General features: G+C 46.2%; 1 protein-coding gene across 1 annotated transcript; it reads left to right on the forward strand.

Annotated features, from left to right (window-relative positions):
• The first annotated feature begins 210 nt into the window (after window positions 1–210).
• LOC127193592 (serine protease inhibitor A3N-like) lies at window positions 211–8,648 on the forward strand. Its single transcript, XM_051150845.1, has 4 exons — window positions 211–847; window positions 5,913–6,186; window positions 7,366–7,516; window positions 8,448–8,648. The coding sequence occupies exons 1-4, from the start codon at window positions 211–213 to the stop codon at window positions 8,646–8,648; spliced, it is 1,263 nt and encodes a 420-aa protein (XP_051006802.1).
• Window positions 8,649–9,341: the final 693 nt, after the last annotated feature.

Genomic DNA, 9,341 nt, shown 5'->3' on the forward strand with positions numbered 1-9,341 from the left:
AAGAGCACTTCCTACAGTGGTGATAAGATTATATAATGTGGTACTGCCACCTGACTGCCCAGAGCACCTCAAATGGATTGTTACAGATGCAGAAAGGGGCAGCAGAGCAGGAGCACAAAACAGGTCAGATGAGAGAACTAGGAGGTAAGGACACAGCCTGGTTCTCCCAGACTCAAAGGATCTTTTCTGTTCAACAGGAAAACAAAGAAAATGGCCTTCCTTGTAGCTGTGAGGATCTTGATGGCTGGGATCTCATCTGTTTTACTCTGCTACCCAGAAGGAACATTGGGAAGGGACACTGCAGTCTTCACAGATCAACACAACTGGACACAGGTGGACAGTGTAACATCTGCCCCCGACAACACAGACTTGGCCTTCAGACTCCATAAGACTCTGGTATTGAAGAATCCCGGTGATAATGTCCTCTTCTCCCCATTCAGTGTCTCAGCTTCCTTGAGTGTCCTGTCCCTGGGAGCAAAGAACAACACTCTTAAACAGATCCTAGAGAATATCAAGTTCATTCCCACAGAGACCTCTGAGGCAGACATCGACCAGGGCTTTGGGCACCTCCTACACATGCTCAGCCGGCCAGGGGACCAGGTGCAGATCAGCATAGGCAGTGCCATGTTTATTGAAAAGCACCTGCAGATCCTGGCAGAGTTCAAGGAGAAGGCAAGGGCTCTGTACCAGGCTGAAGCCTTCAAGGCCGACTTCCGGCAGCCTCAAAAGGCAAAAAAGCTCATCAATGACTACGTGAGGAAACAGACCCAGGGGAAGATCAAGGAACTCATCTCAGACCTGGATAAGAGGACATCCATGGTGCTGGTGGATTACATCTACTTTAAAGGTGAGAATGGTCACTAGTTGGGGAGTGGATGGAGAGGATGTTGGCTGGGTACCTGTGTTGACAGGCTGACCATTGAAAAGCAGGTAATCACAGTCTTGGAGACATGGATGCCCAACTTCTTACACTCACAAGTCTTACTTCTCATCTGGGGTGTTTCCAGACAATGGTTGTAGTTCCTGGTACATACTCACCAGAAACACTGAGCTCTCAGTCTAAGAGGGCTTATGGGCTGTGACTCAAACTTACTGGCTAGCTGAATGTCATAGCTCACATGTCCAGTCCTATCTGCTGGGCAGAAGCCATGGCTCCTCCCTCCAGTGATGGGGTCCCTAGAGCATTCTCCCACCCAAGGAAATTAGGTGCATTGAGGCATCTATGGGTGCCATAGACTCACTGAAGGCATTTCTAATATGCACATGTAGGAGGTATACATCCCCTCTGAGAGCCTCTGTCTCTAGGAGGGTCCAGGTTGGCTGGGAACTACTTGTTCTTAAGGAGCCTTGGGACACTAATCTTAGGGAGCAACACAGCATGGCCCAGAGCAAGTGAGGAGCCCTGTGGGCAGTTCCTATGCTGGATTATATGCTGAGCCTTTTCTGTAATAAGCTTGTCCTGGGCAAGGAGAGGTCAGTGTCAGCCAGTCAGTGGTCTGTGTTTAGTATCCGGCTGCTTCGTGGACTTCTGCTTTGTAAATTTCCCAACCACACAACCTGAAAGGTCAGCATTCCCAAGACATTCCTGAGCCAAAGAACCTGATGAATGTTTGGTGAAGGACAGTTGGAGACAAAGCTGGAGATGTTATGGGTAAGGGTGATGGGAGAAAATCTGCAGATCTTACACTCACACCACCCTGCCTGATAGAGACCAAGGAGCAAGGCATAGCCCAGAAATGAGTATCTGACAGAAGCCATGATGTAAAAAGACCTGGGATGTATCTGAGACTGGATAAAGGATATCTCAAGGCAGAGGGAGGGCAGGTTCTGAGGCTGTAGGCAGAAATTCAGTGTGGCCATAGACAGAAAAGGAGGACAGGAGGACACAGGCAGGAGTACTGGATGTTCTCAGAGCTGCTGAGGGCTGAGAATGAAGGAAGCAGAATGACAGCCTGAAGGACTAGACTGCATGACATAGCCCCTTCAAATCACCCCAGGACCCAAGGCCCAAAGCTGTCTGGCTATGAGTTAGGATGGATGTTTAGGATGCTGGAACCTGAGCCCAAGACATTGGCTCACATCCATGTCCCATGGTGTACGTTAGTAGTGAGGACATAAACTGGGAATCCGGGATGGAGGTGGCCATAGTCCATGAGACAGATGAGGACTCATTTCCCACGTCTTAGCCAACAATCTATGGCATTACAACTGATGATTGTGTGGGAGAATTCTGTTTCTCCTATGCTGTTTCCTCTAAAATCAGTTCTACAAGGCATTTTTTCCTTTTCTTTATTTGTTTTATTAATTTATTCAGATTATATCTTAATTTTTGTCCCCTCACTTGTCTCCTCCAGCTCTTCCCTTCCTCCCTCTTCCACACAATTCCCATCTCCTAAGTCTGTGACAGAAGGAGCCCTCCTCCCTCACAATATGGTCACAGCCTATCAAGTCTCATCTTGGTAGCCTGCCTAGTCTTTGAGTGCTCCCAGACCCCCCACCACCAAGGGGAAGTGGTCAAATATGGGGCACCAGAGTTCATGTCAGAGTTAGTCCCCACTCTCCACACAACTGGAAATGTCCTGTTCCCTTGCTAGATCTGAGTAGGGGTTTAATATTTACTGCATGTATTGTCCTTGGTTGGTGCAGTAACTTGAGCAGACACTCCTGGGTCCAGATCTACCCATCATGATGTTCTTCTTGTAGGTTTCTATGACCCTCTGGATCCTTCTATTTCTCTATTCTCATGTACTTCTCTCACCTAGAGTCTCACCTAGAAGGTATAATCCTTTATGTTTGGGTGAAAAGTTCTATAGATATCTGTTAGATCCATTTCATTCATGACATTGGTTAGTGTCGTTATTTCTCGGCTTAGTTTCTGTTTCAATGACCTATCTTTTGGTGAGAGTAGGGTGTTTGAAGTCTCCCACTATTATTGTGTGGGAACTGATGTGTGGTTTAAGCTCTGTTAATATTTCTTTTACATATGTGGGTGCCCTTGTATTGGAAGTGTAGGTGTTCAGAATTGTGATGTCATCTTGGTTGACTTTACCTTTGATGAGTATGAAGTGTCCTTCCTCATCTCTTTTGATTAATTTTCATTTAAAGTCTATTTTATTAGATATTAAAATGGCTACACCAGCTTGTTTCTTGTGTCCATTTGTTTGGAATACCTTTTTCTAGCCTTTTAACCTGAGGTAATGTCTATCCTTGTGGCTGACATGTGCTTCCTGAATGCAGAAGAATGTTGGATCTAGTTTATGCATCCACTCAGTTAGCCTGTATCTTTTTATTGGAGAATGGAGACCTTTGATGATGAGAGATATTAATGACCAGTGACTGTTAAGTCCCTTGATTTTGATGTTGGTTGCAGTAGAGAGTTTGTGTGGTTGTGTTTTTGTGATGGTGTAGTTATCTATTTCCCATGTAATTTTGGTTGTAGTTTGTCCCTTTGGGGTGGACTTTTCCTTCTAGTAATTTCTGTAAAGCTGTACTTGTGGATAGGTACTGTTTGAATTTGTTTTTGTTATGGAATATCTTGTTTTCTCCATCAATGGTTATTTATAGTCTCTCTGGGTATAGTAGTCTGGCCTGGCATCTGTGGTCTCTTAGGATGTGCAGGACATCTGTCCAGGCCCTTCTGCCTTTTATGGTCTCTGCTGAGAAGTTGGGTATAATTCTGATAGGTTTGCCATTGTATGTTACTTGGCCTTTTTCACTTGCCGCTTTTAATATTTTTTCTTTGTTCTGTATATTTTGTGGTTTTATTATTATGTGGTGGAAAGATTTTCTTTTCTGGTCTATCCTATTTGGTGTTCTGTATGTTTATAGGCATCTCTTTCTTTAGATTGGAGAAGTTTTCGTCTATGGTTTTGTTGAGAATATTTTCTGGGCCTTGGAGTCAGGCATCTTCTCTTTCCTCAATGCCTATTTTCTCAGGTTTCGTCTTTTCATGTTGTCCTTGATTTCTTGGATGTTTTGTGTCAGGAATTTTTCATATTTAGCATTTTCTTTGATGGTTCCTTCAAGATCTACAATTGTGTCTTCTAGTCTTGAGATTCGTTCCTCCATTTCTTGGATTCTGTTAGAGAAGCTCGCCTCTGTGTTGTTTGCTTTCTTCTCTAAGCTTTCTCTTTCCCATTTTTCTTCTGTCTGTGTCTTTATCATTGTTTCTATTTTCACCTTCATATCTTAACTGTCTTATTGATTTCCTTCATCTGATTGTTTGTATTTTCCTGAATTTTTTCCAGTGCCTCTTTTATGTCTTCCATCTGTTTGGCTGTATCTTCCTGCATTTGTTTATGGATTTTATTCATTTCCTCCATTATCATCTTCATTACTAAGGATTTAGTGTAAATTTTTTTCTTTTTTTTTTTTTTTTTTTTTTTTTTTTTTTTTTGTATTTCAATTGTGTTTGAGTTCTCCAGGTTGCTTTCTTTAGGACAGCTGGGATCTGAAGATGCTATATTGTTTTAGTTTTTGTTGTTTATGGTTTTACACTGGCTTTTAGTCATCTTGCTGTCTCTGATGTTGGGAGGTAGCTCTTGGTGTCCTTCACTGCTCATTGAGAGCAGTTTGTTGGTGAATGATTATAGGTCCAGGGTCCTTGCCTGTGGGGATCAGGGAACTCTTCCATGAGACATACAGTTGTCCTGGTTTCAGCTCCTTGTGGCTTTCCTCCACACCCTGGGCTCCCTACTGGGTCAGCCAAGGTATATCCTGGTGCTCTGCAGCTCCAGTATTGGTTTGAGGTAACGTATATAGAGCCAGTTATCCTATCTTTGTCTGGGCTTTGGATACCCTGCCCTTGGGCCCAGGGGCTTTGGGTCCTAGGCTCAGATCACCCTAGAGTGCCTGAACCCCTGCAGGCTTCTAGAAGTTGTTTATATTTCTCCTTGTTCCACCCAGGTTGTGAGGCCTAAGTTATGCCTGTCAGGGGAGAAAGCAGCTACTGCCTTCTAATTGCTGTTGGTTGGCTAGATTTTTGCCTTATCCCCTCCAGCCTGCCCAGCCTCTCCCAAGAGTGTGTGAGTCCCTGCTAGGCTGTGGACTGACTAGGCTGGATCTGTTGTGACCAATTGTGCCAGGACAGTCCTCTCTGGCCAGCAGTTAGGCTCCTGCCAATCCCTGCTCAGATAGCTGCTGTGGCTCCCGACTCTTGGTAGCATCTCCAGTCTCAGACCATGCTGCTGTGGCTAGGCAACGTGCCCACAGCCATCTGGGGCCCTGTGTGGCACCTGGGCTTTGTGTGGACTGGTGTGGGGCAGGTGGGGGGAGTTCTGAGAGCAGGTCCACCCATTTCCCCAAGATTTTCCTAGGCCAGGAGCTCTGATGCTTCCCTGCAGGGATTTCCATCTCAAATACTGTCCAGGCTCTGGAGACTGGGCTTCAGTCCTCTGTTGTCCGCTGGATGACCGGAGGTCAGAATCACCTGTGATCCATAATGTGTGGATCTTTTCACCCAGTGGTCTCCAGCTCCCATGGTCTGTGGCTTTTGGTAGTATCTGTGGTCTCCTCCCTGCAGATCAGACACCATTCATTTTCATCACCACCATCTTGGCAGCATTGCCTTCTAAAGATGGTTTCCCAAGGAAGAAAGGATTGTTAAGTCTCCCTAGGCTCCACTTTCACTCTCTTTTACAATACAACACCCCAAGATCCTGACTATGTCAGGAGCTCAAGTGCGAGGCTGTGGCCTTTAGTTAACATTTCCAAATCAAGCCTGGAGACATTTCTCATCTCTAGAAGCTTAACAAACTACCAAGATTTAGTTCCAATTCAGCATATACTACCCTAATGGATACTCTGGTTGACTGAACATGGGTTGATGTGACTACTCAGAAGCTGGGCATGAAAGAGGTGGAAGTTGAGTCTTTCTAGTACTGTTATAACCTGATAATTTGCTTCATCTTCAGACAAATGGAAGATGCCCTTTGACTCTCATAACACATTAAAATCCACATTCCACTTGGACAAGAAGAGGTCTGTGAAGGTGCCCATGATAAAAATTGAGGGCCAGACCACACCCTACTTCCGGGATGAGGAGCTGTCCTGCTCTGTGGTGGAGCTGAAGTACACAGGCAATGCCAGCGCCCTGTTCATCCTCCCTGACCAGGGCAAGATGCAGCAGGTGGAAGCCAGCTTAAAACTAGAGACCCTGAGGAAATGGAAGGAATATCTGAGGCCCAGGTGTGTGTCAGCAGGACCCAGAGCTGGCCTGACTACCTCCCCTGCTGTGGACCTGAGATCCAATGTCCCTGTAGTTCAGAATCTCACAAGTACCCAGTGTGATGGTGGAGAGTCAGCAGGGGACAGGTAGAGATGATGCAAATTTCCCTCTGCTGACTCCATATTTGGGATCTGAATTTACTGTTGTTTTTGTTTTTCACAAGATGAGATCATCTCAAAACAGGTGCTGAGGTTTCCTCCATCTCTAACAGGCCTTAAATTACAAGAAATCTTGAATGTGTCTTTGAGAGGCAAAGGGAAATGTGATAAGATATCTACTTTGACAGTCAGCTCTGCTGTGTGACCATCTCAGCCCTTTATCACTCAGTCATTCGCCATTCATGAGATGGTGACTTGAGGACCTACTATGTGGGAAGCTCTGACATAGACCCTCAGAGTGTATCAGAGACTGAAGCACAAACCTTATCCTCATGGGCTTGTTTGTCAAATGAGGAAGAGAGAAGGAAGGGGGAGGGGAAAACAACACTCATTATACAACAAGTTAAAAGATGGGAAGGGTGAGGTTAAGAAGGAGAGAGAGTCCGGGATAAGGAAAGCTGGAGTATGATGCAGTGTGTGATATTTTTTTTAATTTTTATTTAAGTAATTTATTCAGATTACATCTAAATTGTTATCCCCTCACTTGTATCTTCCTGTTCCCCTTCTCTCCTTCTTTCATCCTATTCCCCTCCCCTAGGTCTGAGACAGAAGGGGACCTCATCCCCCACTATAAGATCACAGCCTATCAGATCTCTTCCTGGTAGTCTGCTTATTCTTCCTCTGAGTGTCACCAGGTCTCCCCAGCAAGGGGAAATGGTGAAATAGGGGGCACCAGAGTTCATGTCCAAGTCAGTCCCTGCTCTCCACACAATTGTGGAAAGTGTGGTGTCCATTGGCTAGATCTGGATAGGGCAGTGCGTGATTTTAAATAGAAGGGTCATTAGGTGATATCTGAGGGTCAGCACATCAGGAGAATGATAATTAATGCACTAGGAAGAGCAAAACCATGTGCTTTCTATATGGATGGAAAGAGGGCTTCTCTCCTGTAGGAGGGCTGTTTGTTAAAGGGCACCCTTCAGATATAAGTTGGGTTGAAGGAGGCCCAGATTCCAGTGACTTGTTTCTCTTTTTTATTCTCAGGAGGATTGATGAGCTCTACCTGCCCAAATTCTCCATCTCCAGAAACTACAGACTGGAGAACATCCTTCCTGAGCTGGGTATCAAGGAAGTCTTCTCCCCACAGGCTGATTTGTCTGGGATCACAGGAATCAAGGGCTTGAGAGTCTCTCAGGTGAGCCAAGAAATACTGGGTGATTAACCTTGGGCAGCTGATTATAAATGATGAAAGCCATATGGGCATGTAGAGAAAGGTAAGTGCGTGGAAATGCCTGCATTTCTGAGATTCCTCATGCCTAAGAAACATAAATTATAGTTCTGATCCTTCTCTTGGGAGCACGCAGTCAGACCGCCCCCCCCCCCGCCTCTCCACCCTAGACTGAATCTCACCTGAGAGGCCACGGTGGCCACCATGGGTACCAACCTCTGCTACACTGCAGAGACACCCACAAGGCACTGCGCGGCCAAAGCACATTTAATTTCAGCTTCTTCACTGCAGAGCTGGGCCAGCATGTCTTGATCTGCACCCAAAATAGTCACACTAAAGATAATAACAAGGAATCTATGGCATTGTAATGAAAAACCTAAGAGTAGGAGAAAAGATGCCTTAGGACCCTCACACTATATTCCTCTATGCACAGCATGTAAGTGCCTCTATCCAACACCCACTCAGAGCTGCATGTTCAGATCTGTACCAGCACGGCATGTCAGTCTAGGAATGCGAAGCCATTCCCTGTTCATTGCTCTTGCATATCCCAGGGAGACTGGAGCAGGAGAGATGTTGAAACCTGCATGGACTACCAGCACACTGGCTGTGCCCTGGTCGGTGGGGCAGGTCGGGGGGGGGGGTGTTGGAAGGAAGCCTGCCATTGCCTACTCCCATCCTCCAGTGTGTAGTGGATTTGAAGGCAACACAGATTCAGACACTGAGCATACCCAGAGCATGCTTCATCTCAGACCCTGAACAGAGACTTGGAAAATCCAGGGTTAGAGCTCATGGTAGGAACAAAAAATTTACCTGCACATGAGGCTAGCAGTCCTGCATGCTCCAGGCTTCTCTAGTGCCCTCCCTGGTCTCCAGTAGTGATGTGTTTTTCTCTCCATAGATGGTCCACAAGGCTGTGCTGGATATGACTGAACCAGGCACAGAGACAGCTACTGCCGCAGGAGTCAAAACAGTCCTAATGTCTGCTAAATTGGACCCTATAACTGTGAATTTCAACTCACCATTCACGATGATCATCACTGACGAGGAGAGTAACAATATTATCTACATGGCTAAAGTCACAAATCCCAATCAAGGCTAGAACTCCCCAAGAGGCGGGGCTTCCTCCTAGGGGTCAGGGAGTGAGCCTCTATGTGGGTCTCTGTGTGAATTTTGGCCTGCATGCTGTAACTGGTGAGGACATGACTGGACTGCACAGTGACCATGACTAACTGTGTGACTCTCACATGCACAGGAGCCTCTGGGTGCTCAGTGTCAGGCTCCCAGACCTCTTGGTAGCAGAGCTTATGTTCTGGAGCTGCAATCTGTCTTTATTCCCTGTCACTGCTGAGTCCCTGTATCTTTCTCTACCCCAAAGCCTGGGCCTGACATACAGGCTCAGTCCCAATATAGGCTGTAGTTATGTCTGCCTTCAGCTTCTGCAGTCTTGATGGAGCTATGCAAGCTTGCCAGCCAACCTATGTGGACCTCAGGCACAGGACCAAGAAGGGGAACTGCTGCCCTGTGTCTATTTGCAACATCTTGAACCACCTGGTCCCAAGTTTTTGCCTCGCTCTTTCTCTACTCATGGCTCTGACATCTACTGCACAGCTGCCCACATCTGGTACAGTGTTGGAGTTCTCACTCCTACAGCTGCATGGGGCCTGTTGGTCAGACCAGCTCCTTTCCCTTAGCACTCATACTCTGGGCAGGGGAGCCTTTTTGTAAATTCTCAGCTGACTAGTCTGACATGAAAGATGGATACCTTTGCCTTTGTCACCCAAAATGAAGGGCT

Source organism: Acomys russatus, chromosome 1 (assembly GCF_903995435.1).
Source record: "Acomys russatus chromosome 1, mAcoRus1.1, whole genome shotgun sequence".
Classification (NCBI taxonomy): Eukaryota; Metazoa; Chordata; class Mammalia; order Rodentia; family Muridae; genus Acomys; species Acomys russatus.